Here is a 19,596-nt window from a genome sequence, read left to right as displayed (position 1 = left end):
TATGGAGTCAGAGTAACAACAGTCCAGCTCGCATTAATCTAACGCCACCGGTACTTGCCTGTCCAGAGATCCAATATCGGGTTCTTTCGTGACTCTCACAGTTCGAGTCCACAGTCTGAGCCCTTCTCAATGGAACATGCAAGGAACTGGCCAGGAACTGGCCTCGGGCTCCGAATGCCAGTGATCGCCCTCATTACCCCTCTCTCGGGCCATTCTTTCATTTAGATCTGGGTGCGTCTGATGAGTGTCTCGTGACGGCTCCAGATAACGTTCAGTCGGGAGATGTGAAGACCTAGTGAAGCATTCGCATGCGACGAAGCCCGTCATCAACAGTTGCGCCCGACTTCTTCCGTGGCCCAACCCCCCAGGCATTTCCTTAGGTAACGCAGTTCTAGAACAAAACCGCAGGGCTCCTTCACGTGCGTGCGACACTCGTGGGGGTTCGATGCTCAAGGCGGGGGGTCCAGAGCCCCCTGCTAGGTTGCCTGTCGGTCTGTCCAACCCGAGTCGGTACGTACTGCGGTGCCTGCACGTCTCGAACCTCGAGGTCAATCAAGCCTGCGCTGAAAGCTTACTGCACCCGCTGCAAGTGGTCCGAACTTCATCACGTCTTCAGCCAGGCCATTTGAAGATTGAGAATTATGTCATTACCTCTGCAGCTGCAGTTCGACAGTCAACCTCGTCTCAACCTCGCATCTCTGGACTCCTGAAAGTTGCGTCCCTCCGCAGAAATTATACCATTTTTAGGACACGGCCGACATTCCCTGCAGTTCACCTCCGTCATTTGCATCCACCAGGTCAACTTCCAGACGTCATCTTCGGCATGGCAGCAGACAAACAATGTCGATCTTTGTCGGCGAACATATCCGAACGCCGACCTCAAGGCACGGAACCGCGGAAACGCAAAAGAAGCAACAATGAAGACCGTACATCCAGATCGTTTTAGCGCGGCTGTCGAAATTCCGCTCAACTCGTCAGACAAGAGCCTCCATCCATCTCTAGGTCGAACCCACTTAACCATAATCAAATACCTACCTAGTCGCCCACGGCTACCATTTTCTCCGAGCCTTGTCGTCGTCACCCAGACTCCCTCAGGTGAGAAAGCTCCGGATGACTTTTGTCGACGCTTTCTCACGCTGTTCGCAGGCAAACGGGTCGCGCGCCAAAGGCTGGTCGAACAACGATGCGACACTCTTGTGCGGGTTCAAGGTCTCAACATTGCGACCCGGCATCGAACAACGAGATGCCCACCACCCTGCTCGAGGCCTAGTCATCTGTGCAAGACAGCCGATTCGCCGTCACCTGGCCTGTAGGAAGGACGTCCTTGGCAGCGTTCCCCCACAGGCATCCGTTCAGGACGATCTGCGAACTTCAGCACACCAATCCCCGCCGTTCCAGTTGGTTTTCCTATGTACTCGATCCAATCTCACCCGCAGGATATGCGAACGAATCACATTGCGGCCGACTACACCTATTACTGCCAGCTGCAATGGGTTCCAAGAAAAGAAGTCCCACGCTGAACCGAGCGGGCGCTGTAATTACCCTAATTGCCCACTAATTGGTGCTCCCGTCCTGCGTCGACTTTGCAACCGGTGCCGCCATCTTTGGCTGCATGGCCCCCGCGCGGAATGTGCCAGCGGCTGCAGAGCGGGAAGCTGCGGGGGGCAAGGCTCTGACTTCATCCATCACAGCCGCAGTTCACCGAGAAATAACCTCATGTGTCCAAGTTCAACCTGGCCAACGCAGCATGCCTCTGGCACAATAAAGCAGTCTATGAACTGTAAACGGATCGCTGCTATCGTTGTGTTGGTGTCCTATCATTCGCCCTTTCCGCCTTCTGAGAGTGCAGAACCAGCAGGCCTTCAGCTGTGAGGCTCATCGAATATGCCCAGGCGGGCAACAATTAGAAGAAGACGGAGTAACGGGCAATTGCCTCTCCGTCTGTGTTCCAGGCCTTATTTGTGATTACTGTTTCGTGGAGGCGGCGTCAATTCCGAAAGTGAGGCTGGAATCAAAACTGCGCCTGCTTTCGGCGGTTGATTTGTCTCAACCACCCTCCTGGGTAAACGGCCATCGGGTCGGTATTCGATGATATCCCTTGTCTTGCGAGCATGTTGTGCACGAGGGCAACCCAAGAGTCAGAGAAGAGAGGAAAGAGGCGAAAGTCAGTCCCCGGAAAGCTATCCCATGAGTAGCTAGTGCTACGCCTCAAAGCCATGTCGATATGGGCGTTGGCTGTTTCCGGCGCAAAGTTGGTGATGATCAGCCTCGACCGAGCCGCCGGGCCTCTCTTCGTCGCCGTTTGTCTCGCGCCCACACGCAAATGTTGGCGACAGATAGCTCCAGCTATCGCATACCCCCTCCAAAACGACGGCATGGCATTGCGCGGGTGGCTTCTAGGTTACGATCCGAGCTTACAGGCCTTTGTGTCGTTAGGGGCAAGTGCCCGTCCATCCCTCGAGTCGTTCTGGCTTGCCTGGCACTCGGCGGGCAGCCTGCCGGATGCGGCCAGGGACTGCCGAGCCTAGAACTAGTCGGCGGCCAGCTCAAATTCCTTTCGAGTCTTATAATTCTATGGACCCCTCTCATGCCGTCGGGGCGCATCGTCGCAATTGAATGCTGGAGTCACAACTTCCGATGAACGCTCTTGACGGACACCAATGGTAGATCTCGGGGTCAACGGCATCGACGCCAACATCGAATCGAGTATACGAAGAACGGTTCGGTTTGGCTCGGCGTGGTTGCATCCTGTCACGAATATGGGAAACCCGGTGGAGATGACGGCGGAGTGCTGGGTCTGGTACTGTTTGGCCATGACAGCGGTTGTCATCCGATTGTTCGTCCGACTTCACTATCTGGTCTCAATTTGACGATGAACTGACCTTTGGACGAAAAGCACATCGCAGTATATTGTAAGAAAGCGCAAATTTATCAAGGAAATCCCGCCAGATGATATCTTGATGTTGCTCCTCAGCGTACGTTCCCCATCGTGTGCTCTCCTAATCATTTTTCTCCCGAGTGACAAAACCCCCGGCTGACTCTGAAAACATGTTAGATCACATACACAACTGCAATCGTCGCGCTGTTCCTATACTTCGAGATCGTATCGGACGTCGACCTTGACAACATCACTGCCGAGGATAACTTCGTCGTGGGTCGCAAGCTCGGGATTCTCAACATCCTCGCAGAGACGTCCATGCAGACGACTCTTTGGGGCAACAAATGCTGCATTCTGTTATTATACCACCGCTTGACGTACGTGGGCTCCTCCCGTTCGTTCAGATTTTTTCATGGACCAGGATGGCTGACAATGGCCCCGGGGACACACAGTCTCTTCTGTCATCATCGCAGGATGTGGGTGCTTGTTTCGGCATATGTTGCCTTGGCATACGTCGCAGTCATCGTCGCTTTGTACGGAGGATGGTGCCGGCCGTTCTCGGGTTACCTCGTGTTGGAGCCGGATAACAGTGAGTCGTGGTCATCGTTTGGTCCCTAGATGTCGGTTGTTCTAACGATATGCGATCAGTGGAGTGCCTGACCTGGCTTCACTACAACAGCCTGCAGTTGTCATTGAACCTCTCCACGGATCTCATCCTTCTGATCATTCCCGTCGTCTTGATCAGCAGGTTGAACATGAAGATTGGGAAGTAAGCATCACGCCCCTCGCCCACCCAGTGATTCGAACGAACTGACCATTTGTTCTTCAACAGAAAGATACTGCTCGTCTGCCTATTCAGCCTGGGCATCTTCGTCGTAAGCGCCCAGTAAATGACTGCCCTCTCTGACCTGTTTCTCTAACAAAAGCTAGATGCTCGCTGCGATCCTAACGAAAGTAAGCGTCTTCACAAACCAGACCGCCCCTATCTGGTTCCTCTGGTGCGTCCGCGAGGTCTCCACAGCCATGCTCGTGGGCAACCTGCCGCTGTGCATGCCCACCTTCCGCATGTGGTGGCGCTTTTTCTTCCCCGGCAGCGGCGCCAGCGCAACGCCGGGACCGCACGAGTCGGCCAGCGGCGCGAGCGCCGTGACAAAGAGATCAGTGGCGACGACGGCCGCCTTCAGCGAGGCTACTGGCGGCGGCGGAGAATCATCCACGTGGGGCTCCTCGCCGGCGAGGAGTAGGATGAACGATGATATTGAGATGTATGGCACGTCTAAGGGCGGGGCGAGGGGTGAGGGTCGGAGGTTATCTGTTGACGAGGAAAGTGCCTGAGGGTTACTTTGGGTGATATTTTGTCTGAGCGAGCGTTGTTTGGTTGCAACTTGAAAATATCCCCTTTAATTCATTAATCCTAATTCATCAACTTTGATTCTGAAGCTGGAACTGGGTGGCTGTGATATATTGCCAACAGCTCCCAGATATAGACAGACCTCCAGACACCACTGCTGCGTGTCGCGATTGAACGCTCATGAACTTTCGTCTACACATAGGCTCAGCAGATATAAATGCCTCGTAGCCGCGCTACCTGACTCGAGGACAGCCAAGAATAACGTGTGACGACAACCCGAGTTGTTGTTGAACAAGAAGTCATTTCCTCGGTCAACAATGGAATTGGTAACTAATTCACCACGGAAATCATAGACAGCCATTGTCTGCTACGTAAAGAAAAAATATATGAATACGTTAGAAGCAGGGGCAATGATGAAGAAGGAGTATTATGAAGCAACTCTCTAGGAGATGCCTTTCAGGGATGAAGGCTTCTACCAAGGATGTAATCCTTGAGGACGCGCGCGTGACCCAAAGCGAATACGGGAAGCATTGCTTTTCTGGAGTAATACATACATGTGCCACCGCTTTCTTATAGCCTTCTGATAATGGGCGCCGCATGGCATGTTCGTGACTGTTGACCAACGTCAGTCGCAGCAGAATTTTGGACTTGGCTTTTCCTGCAGGTTTCGCGCATTGACGGGCTCACATTGTTGTATAAAGTCACGCGTTGTAAATTCCATTTCACTTGAAGGACAACAATCAACTGGGAGGTCATTTCCTTCCAGATGTGCTCCTCAAGATGTTTCTCGAGTATAGGATTGTTTCGATGAATATCCAGAGAGGCAGATTCATCTGAATCTCGTCATCACAGCCTGAATACCTTTACTATGCAATAATCAGAAGACTACGATGGACGGTGATAGAATGAGTCTTCTTCTTTCATGAGGCGTTTTCCTGCCATTTGAGTTTGAACTCGGTCGAGGATTCAATGAATCTTTCCGCCTGTTATTCAACAATTTCCCAGAAGTTAGATTTTTCTGTGGGTTTAGAATACTGATAAGACCACCACAGATTTTTAAAGTAGCAAGATCTGGCTCGAAAAAGAGTCTTGCGTTTGAGCTTGTAGTTACGACGCTGCACCGCTTCCATGGCTTTGGCACGATGACGCGGAGCTACAGTGGCGGAGAGTCTGCGAACTCAATACGAACTCTCTGTATTTGATATAATAGAAGGGAGTCGTGGCTGTTCCAACTTGTCTTTCAATAACAGCGCTTTGTACCAGATGGGTAAACTTGTCTTGCGTTCCTAAAGATTCATGATTCTAAGGTACTGATCGACCTATGGGACAGAAGGAGGGGGAAAGGACTGCTCTCTGCGTCGTGTATTCTGGGATCGTTGTGGTATTCCCACGGAATCGTTGACGGGCGGAAATGATTCAAGGCAGGATGACCGTAGACTGGCTGACGGGTGTGCTCTATTTCTCCTGGCTTCTTGGCTTGTGGGCATTATCCATGAACTCACTGTGTACTGTAGCGCTGAGAGATTTGAGTGCTACGTCTCATTCGGTTACATGTACTAAGTTTTGAGGTGACTTCACCACCCTCGAATAAACCTTCTCTAATAAAGATGAAAAGCAGAGGTGCAATAGCCGCCGGGTGCGTCGTTGCTCTGGGAACCTGCAGACATGATCGACCATGGGGTCTCTCGGTATTCCGTTCTGGGGTTTACGGTGCCGACCGAATTGTTTCCGCCTGGAAAGCAGCTGATTCTCTTCAAATGTGGGCAGATTTGAAGTTCTTGTCTTCGGGATGTTATGTCAGAGTTTATGTATTAGAGCAGAGCCCGTAGCCTGGCTTTCTCAACGACAATGATCGAACACGTCACCTTACGTTTACTGAGACCAGTAGAATTTTCTTCTGGAACTTTCATGACATAGTTATCTAGAAGCTAGTATATAAACAGATTTATAGACCGGTTGATTTTTCACGGTGCAGTACACCCGAACAAGTTTGTGAATACGACGGAAACAAGAAATAGCAGAAACAGACAGGCAACGTTGTGAAGCAGGGCATCGTCCAGACGAAGACCGCATAACGGCATGTTAATCTTGCGCAATGGAGTGTTGATGATCGCAGCTATTGGCTGAACAGAACTCCCGGGAGCACACCAATCCTTGGTCTATCGATTACTGAGGCCGTCCAGCCAAGATCTTAAGTACTAGGAAGTCAGCAGTTACTTGTGTATGGCCCAAGACCCAGAGATTTGTACGTCGGAGTACAGGAGGGCCTGGACGAATATACTCCCCATGTCTCGTTTTCGATTCTTCGCTGCTTCTAAGTGCAGCCCCAGGCATCTTTTTTCCCGCCGCATTTTCCTATTAATATCTTACCACAGCTGCCTCAACAAGACCACACCGCAATGTTGCGGCGTTTGGTGGAGACCTATGCTATAATATCTGGGTCTCAACTGTTAATCCAAACTCTACTTTGCGACGTCACGCCTGGCGGGAGTCCGATCACTACCAGTAGGAGTACTAGAGATTGTCTTGTCATCGTTGTCCGTAGTATTCTCCACTCGAATACGCCACAAGCGAAAGGCCAGTGAGTTCCAGGACTTGATGCCAAAACCATGGGCAAGCCGAGACTGATCTTCGGAGAGACGCGAGGCAGACTGGTGAGCCACATGACCCTCCTTCCTAACTACAAGCGGTTCCATTTCGCGCCGAACTTATCACTTTCCAACGACTCCATTGCCGGTCTATTGTCATCGCAACCGATTCCAAATTATTCTTTGTGCATTGCGCCTAGCTTAGAATCAGTTTCAACTCAGGCTACTGTTTTCTTCATTGGTTCTTTGACTACTAGTGGGGTGTCAAATTAGCATGTCCAACGTGCATACGACGCGTTGGCAACATCATGGCGACACGTTGTAATTGCCATCTTGCGCGAAGAACTTGGACATCAAGCATGCCTAAAATATACCTTGCGCGGAACTGGTTTGGGATACTCTCGAGCTCCAACCGGTATGTGTCGACGCAGTCCAGCCCCCGACATTGGACCCGACGGGGGATAAACCTTCCAATATGAAAGACTTAAATATCTTCACAGCGATGAGCTTCATTTCCAACCACCAGCAACAATGAGCGCGTCGTGGTGCCTTCTTTCGCAGGAAGATTGCATTTCTTACAAGAACCATCCATGGAAGTTACCACGACGCGAACCGAATTTTACACCAGCGCATCCGAGCAGCCCTGCCGTTCTTCTTTTCCGTCTTCCTGGATATATCCATTTGTTCTACCACCTAAACGACGGTAAGAGTTTCTTGCAACGATATCATGTGCCGTACTTACACAAATGCGGTCTTCTATCCGCAACAGAACGTCTGTATATTTTCTAGACTTGAGAACAGACTATCAGCGTATTGTACGGATTGTGTTTTGCACAAACCCTTGCAGTGCAAGACAACTTTACAAGCCAGCCCTAGGAAGCGGCAGCATATCATCGAACGCACTTTGATATGATGTATTCAGGACCATTGACATTACCTAAAATTGCCTGGCCAGGATCGCTGGTGTTCTTGCCATTCTTTACGCATGATCATTGTCTTGTACAAGACGGCCTGACCGTTTCGTCAACATACTTCCTACATCACAGCACGTGTCAAGCCAAAGCCAGTGCCCTGAGGAAGAAACCTTCGGTAACTTCTTCTCGTCAGCTTCCCTCATTACTTCAGATGTATTCTAAGAAGTACACTAAGCCTCAATATCTTGCTCGAAGCATGTTAATATGTATCACTGGGCTAGCTATATTGTGGATACTCTTCCAAAAGATGAAGCCTTGTAAGATTTCTCAGTGGAAACCTGGGCCACCGGAGCTCTGGTGCATTGCTGCTAAGACAGAAACACAGTAACCAAAAAGCCAGTTGCATATATACATACACCTCCAACACTACGACACACTCTCATGCTGATAGAGAGCCTCCCCTTCCGTAGCTGGTATAAAACCTCCCCACAAGGGCCGTTCAAATCGCTTGCCAGACCAATCGATCCTTTTGATGTCTAACATGAGAATTGCCAGAGGAATAGCATCAAGCGGATGGGATATCAACTGACAAGCCTGCAGGAAAATATCATCAGCGCCACACAAAGCATGATAGCATCCAGACAACTACCGTCATCTTTTGTCGTCCACGTCGCGAGCGTATCCTTTAGGAATACGCAACCCCTCAGTTGCCAACATCGAAAGCCACGTTACATATGCGACATGGTCATACACCTTGAGGGAACGGCGGTATACTTGATGTCCACGGAAGATACCCTTCCTCGAGTTCATTTTTCGCTCGGCGACGGAAACCTTTGATTTGAAGACGACCACCACCGCCTCGTTGATGTCATATTTATCTAATGCAGTTAAATTAGTCTAGGCGTCTTGTCGAGCATGAAGAACATTAGACATCTTGCCAAGTTTCTGTGCCATTCACAACACATACTAAGCACGCGCAGGTTGCTTCGATAAGCCTGCACTTCAGTACAAGAAGCAATAATCCAGAAAACCAGACTTGACCCAAACCCTTCCTACAATACCCAAACTTCATCAGAGCCACCAACAAGCGAAATCGTGAGCCATACAAACCCCCTTGCACCTTGCCAACCCCTCAAAATGAACATCTCTCATCCACCCACCCCTGAGCGACCTCCCAAAACGTCGGACACCACAAATCCTGCATGCCGAACCAAACATCTCACGATGCCGGCCCAGTATTCAAAGTCCCAAAACGGGCATTTCCCTAAATCTTACATTGCTAATGCCCCTCCCGGGGAACGCGGGTCCGCCTTTCTTACGTTTCAAAAACCACCCGCGCAGTGCCGCTGTGTTTTGTGCATACCTCGGCGCATGCATCCAGAAGGAGAAAACGCCCACAACCTATGGGCAAAAGCAGACTAGAGAATCCCAAAGGGCCACATGGCAGTAGACGGCATAGCTGAAGGCTCGTCGCATCTCACAGTTGACAGCGGCGCATCCGGGTGCTGCCACGTTGTTTTCCCGCACAGCTCTCAAAAAGACTGCACATGGAGCCAGGAAGCCCCCGTTTCGTTTCACGTCCGGGGGGGAGGGGCAAACAAAAGCCCTCCTCCCCCGCCTCAACGAGAAATACCTCGCGTGCCGCGGCAAAACCTTTGCCCAAAATAACTGCAAAAAGGCGAGAAGAGAAATGACCGACACGCACAACGAATGCAGGTATCGGACGCCGGACTTGGCTCTGGCAGAAGGAGGGAGGAAACGTTGCTGACGGCTTGTAGAATTTGACTTGTCAAGCGGCAGAAGGGGATCTCGAAGATCCCCATCTTCGCGGGCTCATGGGCCACCCCTCTGTCCCGGATGTTCACAAGCGAGGGAAATGCACAGCACACAGGATGCACAAGGCAGGTGACGGGCATGCGAGATTATGTCCAGCCAATGGCCCTCCTCCGCGGGACATCCCACCAAGCTCCCCGGGCCGTGTCGACTGGCTCAGAAAGGATCCCGGTGACATGGTTCCTTGGTGGGGGCTGCCGAGCAGCGACGAGAGCCTTGTGTGGACGGGAAGATGTTCCGTGACGCACGATGCAGCCGATGCGTTTTCCGTTCAAAGTGATTCGGTAGAAGAAGAAACCATGTCAAGGAGCGCCGATTGTGCGAGAAGGTGGTAATGGCTCACCCGGCAAATCCCCCCCCCCCCAATGCAAAGTTCAAGCATGCTGATGCAGTGTGTCCGGCGCTCGAAGTTGAAAACTGACACCTGACCCCTGACCCCGGCAAGGTCGAAGGAACAGTAGGCCTGGGCACCGGCCCTCAGGGATAGCCTCAAGCGGGAAAGTCTTTTCTGGAAGAGTGGACTGGTTTGCCCCAGAAAGCCGGGGTGCCGCGCAAGTCGTTCTCAGCATGTCATTCCACCGTCTCTTTCGGCCGTACAGAGGGACTCCATCTGCACAACATCCTCAGCCTAATCGCGCGTCCCCGGATCTGGTTTCTGTCAGATTCTCCTCGGGTTTCTTATTCTGTCAAGCCATTGGTCGGTAGATAACAAACCCAACGGCCTGTCTCACTCCCGTAACGCACAGCTGTTGAATGCAAGTGAATATAGCTTCGCCGGATAGTCAAAGCCGGTCGCCCGGTTTGCTGTTGAGCGGTTTTGTTGGCGCTGCCCCGAGAGCGGATTGACCTCGCGTACTGCAGGTGAAAAGGAGTCGAGATTCAACAAGCCCTTGTCGACACAAATGGACTCGTTCTCAAATCTGCAAACCGTCCCCCGGCCATATCACGTCGGATATGGCAGGGTTTCCACACGCTGCGCACCGGAGTGGGAATGGTTCGGTCAGGTACCCGTTTCCTGATCCACTAATGCACCTCATCAAAAAATTTCGAGTCGATATTGCGCCAGAACAGGCCATACTTTGGTCTGGTCCTGTCTTGTCGAGGAGGATGGCAATTGTCAGATGCTCAACATGGACGGGTGATATAGGTTGCAATACGTGGGGGAGAGCATGAAGATGACAGTGAACCTTCTTGATTCAGTGCGACGGAGTAATGTCGAAGCGAGTTGGTCCAGGCGCATTGGTGAAGCAGGAGAGGAGAGAGAGGGGTGAGAGGGGTGAATCAGCCATGTTCTGCAGAGCGGACGGCATCAAGAGTCAGGTCCTAGTCCTGAACCCGTAAGCTTGCCGTGTTGCCAAGTCAGACCTCGCACCATCCTGGCCAACAGGGTGCCCAAAGTCTTTCCTGCCGGAGGAAGAGGCCGGTCCCGAAGCAGGATGACTTTAGGAAACTGAAAGACCAGACGAGAAGGAAACATCACGCAGACCGGATGATGATTTAGCATCAAACGTATCATCCTGCAGTATTGGGTCAGCGTAAGTACAAACTGCACAATAGGCAAAAGCCGGTTGGCCCAGGCAAGGGGCGCACTGCCACAGCCCCGGCAAGACAGAAAATTTGAGAGGCGACGAGGGCGGGATTCGACGAAGCAGGTTATGTAGGTTCGGTGCCACCCTGCATGGCTCCTCCGCGTCTCGTAGCCCGCATACGAACGCGGGTCGATTGTCAGATGTAAGTGAGCTTGTGTGCGTTTGTGCGCAAGCGCGAGAGGACGGCTGTGTGTGTGTGTGTGCGGTGCTGGCAGGCAAAACGTATATAAGCGTACGAGTCCCATCCCTTCTGGAACGATGGAGCTGACAATCGAAAGACTGAGCCGTTACCGACACCTCGTGCGAAGAAGACCCCCTTCGAAAACCGGACCTGCCCGACCTCAAGAGACCTTGCTTGTCGTGCTACCAGCAAAGCCCACCGTACACCCGTCCACCTTGGGCGCCCTCTGTCTGCGTCGTCCCTTCTCGAAACTTGGCAGCCCCGGTTTCTCCGTCAGAACAGTTTCAGCGGGCCGAGCCGTGAACGCTATTCAAACGACCGGACCGCGCGAAAGAAGTCGTCCTAACCTTGTTCAAGGTTTATGTTGAGAAAGATATCCGACGAACGCCACCACCGAAATCATGATCGACTCTCCTTCCAATAGCAGCACCTGCTCCCACGCCAAGCCACAAACGAATAATATGTCGATGAAGCAATGTGATCACAAGGCCGTATGCGGTTGTGAGGAGCGTATACCGGCGGACAAGACGCTATGCGACCGTTGTGCGCAGGGGAATTGCTGAAAGATCGGCGCGCAACGCATAAAAAAGGAGGACGGCGTGGAGCAGTGGTTGGGACAGAGCGAACGCGAAGCCGTCATTTGGCCATGCCCCTTGTGGCCACAGACTCGAGTGATCCCCGCGTCTCACCCACTGACCGACCGCATCGCCACGCTGGCAGTCCTCAATACAATCTTCATCAGGACTGCTTTCGAAGCAAGGAAATGGTTTCAAGTTGATGCGAAAGGCCGGCAAGCAACAGACCCACGCAGTTCGGAAGGGAACCGAAGGCTGCGTCTGCATTCATATCGACGCGGCCCAAAGCATAATCTGTAATAGGCGCAGCGGGTTTGGAGTTCTTTGCCTTGGAGGGGTTGCTTTTGTTTCGCGGGGTTCAACGCGCCGGATAGAGCTGGAATGGGGAGGAAAAAAGGTCTCGGATTTGGGTACTGTACACCGCGTAGATTAATTCATTCCTGTGCTCGAGTGCTCTCGTCTTTTGAAGTTTGACCTGTGCAGGAGGTCGATGGGCGCAGCGCAGCGCAGGTGAAGCGTAAACTGCTATTCGGTGCCAATCGAAGCGATCGATGCAGGGATGCAAGCTGCCGGGATCGTGCGTATTGATGATGCTCGATTGGCGCATAACCGTCGGAACCCGAGGCGGCGTTGTGGCATCCTTGTTCGGTGCAGAATTCAAAGTTGAACAACATGAAGTCCAGCCATGTCCTACTGTAGCAAGAGGTTTCTGTGAGAGGTCAATGTCAGAGAGAAAGATGGCGGATCTGTAGAAATGGGGAGGCGACGTTGAATGTCTTTGTTGACGAGACCTAACCAGCGGCCCGTTCCTTTAGTAAGGCAACCACGTGGGCGAATCAGTGCGTGGAAACAGCCATCGAACCAAAGAGGCCTTTTGGAAAGACGCCATTGGTCGAGGCCGCCGTTTTCAAGTCCCAACGGTGGGCAGGAGCTGTGTTACATTAGGCTAATGCTGTCTTGGCTCTCTTCCATACGAGACCGCATGCCTCCTTACTTGCCATTTCCCTCAAGGTGAATCATCTTATATAAAGCAGGCATACTTCATTTCAAAGGTGCAGGCGCACTACCACTGATGCGCTGTCAGGCTGTCAGGCTGTCAGACGAGATGTAAGTCAGAGACATTGGCTTTGTTGAGAGGAATTCGGGGCAAGGCAGATTCAAGTGAGGTGCTTGTGAAACGTCCATAGCAGATCTGAGTCGTCCAAGTTCCTCGATGGAGATCATGTATTGAAGCGGCCATTGTGCGTCATTCACAAACGAATCGCATGCCAGTGGCAGTGAAGCATCCAGAGTGAGGTCATTTCATGATCGTGTCATTCAAATAAAGAGTATGTGCACCATATAGGGGTATGTATGCGGGCAACTCCGACTAGGTATCAACTCTCCTCCAACCCGTCCTACTGCCCAAACAATAAGTTTACGGCCAGAAGTGAAGGCCATCCGGTAGCCAAGGCTCCAAAACGCTCTCCGATAGATATAACACCCATAGTAGTTGTTAAGATTTATAAAGTTCTCCAATCAGCCTATCCCCGTAGAATAAATGGTGGTATCGGTAGAATCGAATTAAGTAAAGGTAACAAAGGAGTCAATAAGTTCCGGTACTCATGTCATGTTGGATGAGTGTGGCGACGCGCTTAGTTGAGAGCGATGGCAGCAAGGCCGACAACAGCAGCCAGCAGACCGCTCTGGACGAAAAGACCGTTACCAGCGCTGGCGGGGGCGGAAGTCGTAGCGGGGGCGCCGGAGGAAGGAGCAACGCCAGAGTCGGCCGACGTCTTGATGGCAGTGACGGAAGACTTGGTGGTCCAGGGAGCAGTGGCGGTCGGGCCGTAGGTGGTAGAGTTGGAGGCAGCGTAGAAGCGGCTCGAGGAGGTGGAGGATGAGGTAGAGGTGGTGGAGGGAACGACGACGCTGGTGGTCGAGTTGATGGTGGGCAGGATCGTCGTGGTCGGGGTGTACAGGGGGCAGGCAGTGTTTGTCGGGTTGCACTTGGTGATGGTGACGGTCTTGGTGGTGGTGGCGGTCATGGTAGTGGTGGTCTCGTCGGCGGAGGTCTGCGCGACGGCGACGGACGCGGCCATGAGGGCGAAGATGCTGGTGAAACGCATTTTGAATGATTTGGAGGATGAAGACGAAGAGTCGCTGATAATTTAAGTGCTGGTACAAGTCGATGTATGACCAAGAGTGATTCTCCACCGAATTGAGAGTCGTGCGTGCAGGCGTGGGCCGAAAGGAATGCAGTGTCAAGGAATTGACGTGACGATGCTGTCTTGTCGATAGATATGTTTGAAAAGAGAGTGATGTGCAAAGAAGGCACGATGACGAAGAGCAGATGTCAAGAGAGTGTGGGCACCGGACGCGATGGTAAAGAGAGCAACAACGGTGAGGAAGCAAAAACCGTGTAAGGCGTGTGGGAGGGGGCAGGCGAGGTATTTCTCTTTTTATCGAAGCGGCCTGTGGACGACGTGACTGCAGGTACTGGACGGCTACCACCCACCACCCACCACCAACACCACCACCCAGGGCAGGCTAGGGAACCACCCACTTCACCCCCATCCGCCATCTCCCATCCACGACAATAAGCACACGCACATAAGCGCGGACAGAGCATGGGCTGGCGGCGGAAAATTTGCCAGCGCTGGGTTGGGTCGACTTTGGATGGCGTGCCCACTGTCCACGTCCCTCTGGGCTGTCTGTGCCTGAGCCCAGCTGAGCCTGTGCCTATTGCCTGTGCCTGCACCTGCATCTGTGCCTGCGAGGTCCCGTTGGTCGCCTATGCGGCAGCTGGAGGGAGGATACCTATCTAGGTTCTAGGATGGATGGGCGGCCTGTGGGTGGAACGAGAATATGGGATGGGGGATGGGGGCCCTCTCTCGGCTTTGGCTTTTGCTTTTCTTGCCAATGAAAGCCAACGGTATGCTTGTCTTGCTTGGCGGTAGACCTGCCTTGTCCATGCCTTGGGGGAGACACCGACAGGCAGCAGATGCCAGAGACACTGAGTGAGAGAACCTAGGCAAGCCCAGGAGATGAAGCCTGAGGATGGTGCCTGTTGTGTGTGCTTGTGTCTGTCGGCGTCCCGGTGTCCAGGCCCAGAAAAAGCTGTGAAAGCCGGGCGACGGGCCACGGCACCTCAGGATCGTGTCCAAAAATGGGTCAGTGGCGCCGTGATTGGCTGCGCAAACCTTCTCGGTGGGACGGCACTGAGCTGCGCTTGTCGACCCTGGGCGGTGGCTGCACCTCCCACTGGTTCGTTCCTGGAGCGCCCCTGATGATCGCCCCCGCCATCCCTGCTAGCACCCTGCAGGAACAGCAGCGCCCATGTCGTCCGAAAACAACTCATCCGAACTCACTCGCTCGAGAGCAGAGACGCGCAGAGTCAGTCGAATCAAATCCTCTTTGCCGCCATTGCCAAGAGCCCAAGTCGATGCTGTGCTGCTGATTGCCTCTGTCTGGAGCCCTCCGGGACGTGGGCGCAAATGTGGCTGCTGTTGGGGGGCCGTCGCCGTTGTCGTGGGAAATGCGCCTGCCAATCATTGCCCGCACAATCAGGGATTTACATTGTCTTCCACGTCGTTTCCATTCTTTTGGGTTGTCCCGGATCACACTGTAAAGTCGAACAAGACAGTCCAACAGTCAAGCCATCGCTCTGCCCTCCCGCCATGGCGCCGATGCGGGCTTGCTATCCGTCGACGGATGGAAAACTTTGCAGCCAAGAGGCGAAGCAGATGTTCTAGCCCGACATTAGCTGGCGCTGATGCCATCGTCCGGTCTAAACATTCTAATCTTGGATCCTGCTGCGTACCGGGCAAAATCCAGAACACACAGCAGAAAAAAATAGGAAAACCTGAATCAACGCCAACAACGGTGCGGGAGGACAACAACAGAAACAACCCACCATACGATGCGTCTTTTCCCCTTCCCGCTCTCGTCTGCAATGACGACGCTGTGTGCCGTACGATCCTTATCGTTCGGCCGATTCAGGTCTTTCTCTTTCTGCTCGGTCATTTCGTGGTTCCACGGTGTGACCCCAGAGGCTCCAGGGTCCTAGCATTGAAACACCACTCAGGTTGCTCCTCGCACCGTCAATCTCACCGCCAGATCCCGGCGAACCAAAGTTCAAGACGTTGCTTCCAGAGGGTTCCCTTGTCGGCGCAACTGTAAATCGGCGCGAGAAAATGACCCCAATCATGGGGGTCTCCACTGCCATTTCCCACCTGGAGGGGGCCTACGCAACACTCTGAGAGTTGACAGCGTATATTAGCCCGGGGGCCAGCAAAGTGAATCCTTCGTCAAGCCTGATGCGGGTTTGCGAGCGTGGAGTGTTCTCTCGTCCGAGTGCTCTTCCGAGATGAGGCCAAGCTGCCACGATGGGGTCGGCGATTAGCTTTTGCATGGCTCGCAAAAATGATGACGATGTCGGTTAAGCCCCTCCGACTGCGTCTGTTGAATGCGATCGTCAATGAGCAATCCAATTTTCCGCAATTCCTCTGCAGCAAGCTGGACCACTTGTGTTGTTGTGCAACAGTCGGTAGGAAATCGCTCTAGCAGACATTTGTCTTTTCCGCGCCAGAGCGCAAAACCCCCCTCTGAGTTCGTTCATTGCAACTTGAAACCATTGTCCATCGTTTCTGTCTTGGTTGTCACATCGCTCAACTCCTCCATGTTGATTGCAACCGGCAGACACCTCTCGTGCATCCCGAAATTGAATGGGCGCACATTGCCAGGAGGCCCTTGCTAAACTTGTTTGGAGGGCATGTTGGTCTGCTTGCGATTGAGTTGATTGTCGACAGATGTTTCTATTGCAAACCTCTCTCTGACAACGAACGAGAACCACAGGCCAGAGCGCTCGGATATCGAGGCATGGCTAGTTGCGGTGGTGTTGCCGCGTTGCCGCGCAGCGCTTGCCCGTCGCCGTGCTCATGGCCTGGTGCTAGCTCAGCACCAACGTCGCAGGCGACAGGCCACATTCCATGTCGGGGGCGATGTTTCGAATCCTGTGATGGGGGCCCAGAGTCGACACCGTACCATGCGAGGTCTTCAGGTTTGTCACGGCAAGCCCTTGGCCAAAGAGTCAGGTGCTTGTCGGATGTGAAGGACCTAGATTGGTGCTGTGGACCAGCGAACGGTTTGTCGGATCTGTGATCAGTGTCGATTGCTGCTGCCGATGACACGGGGTGTCCGATTTCCGAACAGCGATCTGTCATTTGCTGAGAAGATCTGTCCCAAAGGCATGTTGGTCTGTCCGCAGCTGGTCACATGTTGGTTGTCCAAAATCTCTTGATTTGCAGTTCTCGTATCAACGGTGCCCAACACGGCGTCTTGATTGGCGAAGATTGAGTATGCCTTGGATGCCCCGTCGGGACAAGACGAGAACGAGAATAACCGACGGCTGTCACCGCCATGCATTCGACGTGATTGGCGTTTGCAGGTCCGTTGCGCCTGTTCGAAATGTTTTTCCAGAGAAAAGGGCGGTGTCGCGTGTCGTGCGAATGAGGCATCACCGCCAGTCGCCGTCGACACCGCCGACCACATCATCGCGCAGGAGCGGGTGATGCAGGTGCAAGGGCGAGTTGGGCGGTAGTAAGCGCGAGCCTATGCAAGTGCAGCTCTGCCAGCGCAGCCCAGCAGCCACTTGCTGCACTCATTGGGCAAGTGGCCTCTCTGCGTTGTTCCCTCTCGTCCCCTTCAGACGGGAAGTGCAGCCTTGGGCAGCACCTCTGTTCCCTCAGGTCGCTGAATGGAACGAACCAGCTACCCCGCCCCCGCATCTTACCCGCCGCTGACCTACCACGACCCTTTGAGTTTCATCTGCGTGGGACCTCCACCGACCAACTTCCAGCCCACGTACGCCTCACGTCGTCTGGAACGCAAACACATGTCATAATACAGAGTCCCAAAGATATCCAAACCCAAGGTACGCACGCAATGCAAGATTCTTCCCCATCCCGTTGCAGATCCTCTCTTTCCAACGCCCATCCCCATGGTCCGGTGACATTTCCTTTGCTGACTGATCTGGCCCCCGAAGCTTCCCGGCAGCTGGCCCTCCCTCCCAGAAGCTGTTCCCTGCAACCACCCATCTTCCACCACAACCTCGACCCGCATCGAAAAAGAACACCGAATCATGGCAACTGCGACGACTTTCTCGACCGATCCAGCCCTCTGGATCTTCACCTCCCTGACCGCCGGCTCCTCTCACATTGTCACCGCGACCTCCCGTCTCGAGACAATCCTCCGCGCCAACCGCGTCCCCTTCAAGGCCATCGACATCGCGACCGATGAGAAGGCCCGTATGCTCTGGGGCCGCCGCGCCGGCAAAGATGCATCCGGCCGCGTGAGAAGACTTCCGGGCCTGATTCAAGAGGGCTTGGTGCTCGGCGTGGGTTACCCCTTTTTCTTCCATCCGCAGGAAATGAGCTAATCCGCTCCTCGAACCAGGACCTCACCGAAATCGAAGAGTGGAACGAGTACGGCGAATTGAAGCAGCATGTCAAGATCTACTACGACGAGTTCACCATCCCAAATATCCACAACAAGCCCAAGATCATCAAGAAGGTCATCAAGAAGAAGGTCCCAGCCGCCGGAGCAGAAGGCGAGCCATCCACCTCGGGCCCTGCACCCCCTGCACCCCCGGCCGCTCCACCCCTGCCAAAGAACGAGACCTACAACGCCGCTTCAAAGCCCGCTGCCGACCCGAAGCCTGCAGCAAGCGGCAGTTTGACCGCGCTCCCCGTGCGCTCCATCGCCGACGAAGCAGCCGCGAAGGCTAAGCAACTTCGCCTGCAATCGCTGCGCGAGAAGGTTCACGGCAAGAAGGACGAGAAGGCCGAAGAGAAGAAGGCCGAAGGCGCGAACGCTGCTACCGCGTCAGCTGAGACTCCCGCCGAGCCCGAAAAGAAAGCAGAGACCCCAGCCGCCGACGCCACAGAAGATGCGCCCCGAAAAGCCTCCGTAGCCAGTACTGGCAGTGTTTCCTCGGCCGCCAAGGCAGGCCTCCAGTCCCCGACCACAGGATCCTGGGGCGCCTTAACCACCAACCCCGACGCCCTTCGCGAGACACTGCAATCACCGACAACGGCCCGGTGGAAGCCGTCGGACGTCGACAAGCCCGTCACGTCACACATGGGCGCCCAGGTGGCTTCCGCGTCGCAGGAGGAAATTGCAGCCGTTGAGAAGGCCGAGGCGATTAAGGAGGAGCCCGAGAAGGAGTCGTCATCTGAGGAATCATCTGAAGAGGAAGAGGCTACAAAGCCACCCATCGTGAAGGAGGTGTCGCAAGAGAAGATTGCCGAGGTGGAGAAGGCGCAAGCGATCAAGGAAGAGCCCGAGAAGGAGGAAGAGGAGGAAAGCGACGACGACAGCGATGAGAGTGAGGAAAGCGAGGAGGAGACAAAGAAGGTTGAGGCACCCAAAGAGGCGCCCAAGGAAGAAGTCAAGGAAGCGCCTCAGGAAGCACCCAAGTCCGAGCCAGAGGCTGAAGCAAAGGTTGAGCCAAAGGTTGAGCCAAAGGTTAAGCCAGAAGCTGAGCCAAAGACAGAGGGAAAGGCAGAGGAGAAGGCGGAGACGACAGAGAAGTAAGCATCACCGCCTTGCCGGCAAGGATTGCAAAGCAAGATGTTCAATCACCTTAGGAGGAAGTGGTGTAAGAGTAGGGGATGTTCGCAAACCCTCCCCAAAGGCCATTTTCCCG

General features: G+C 53.6%; 3 protein-coding genes across 3 annotated transcripts; 2 read left to right on the top strand and 1 right to left on the bottom strand.

The window, feature by feature from the left end:
• Positions 1 to 2,960: 2,960 nt before the first annotated feature.
• On the top strand, positions 2,961 to 4,213 carry COL26b_005147 (uncharacterized protein; the record flags this gene model as incomplete). The annotated part of the gene is made up of 5 exons (XM_053178003.1): positions 2,961 to 2,975; positions 3,056 to 3,255; positions 3,558 to 3,647; positions 3,711 to 3,753; positions 3,809 to 4,213. 5 exons carry the CDS (start codon positions 2,961 to 2,963, stop codon positions 4,211 to 4,213), a joined length of 753 nt encoding a protein of 250 aa, XP_053038123.1.
• A 9,330-nt stretch (positions 4,214 to 13,543) lies between these two features.
• COL26b_005146 (uncharacterized protein) lies at positions 13,544 to 14,017 on the bottom strand (the record flags this gene model as incomplete). Its single annotated transcript, XM_053178002.1, has 1 exon — positions 13,544 to 14,017. One exon carries the CDS (start codon positions 14,015 to 14,017, stop codon positions 13,544 to 13,546), a length of 474 nt encoding a protein of 157 aa, XP_053038122.1.
• A 4,013-nt stretch (positions 14,018 to 18,030) lies between these two features.
• COL26b_005145 (uncharacterized protein) lies at positions 18,031 to 19,484 on the top strand (the record flags this gene model as incomplete). The annotated part of the gene is made up of 2 exons (XM_053178001.1): positions 18,031 to 18,285; positions 18,345 to 19,484. 2 exons carry the CDS (start codon positions 18,031 to 18,033, stop codon positions 19,482 to 19,484), a joined length of 1,395 nt encoding a protein of 464 aa, XP_053038121.1.
• Positions 19,485 to 19,596: the final 112 nt, after the last annotated feature.

The sequence above is a fragment of the Colletotrichum chrysophilum genome (assembly GCF_026319265.1).
Source record: "Colletotrichum chrysophilum strain AFK26 chromosome Unknown scaffold_33, whole genome shotgun sequence".
Classification (NCBI taxonomy): domain Eukaryota; kingdom Fungi; phylum Ascomycota; class Sordariomycetes; order Glomerellales; family Glomerellaceae; genus Colletotrichum; species Colletotrichum chrysophilum.
The sequence above is the reverse complement of the archived record's forward strand: the minus strand, read 5'-3'. Positions and strand labels throughout refer to the sequence as shown.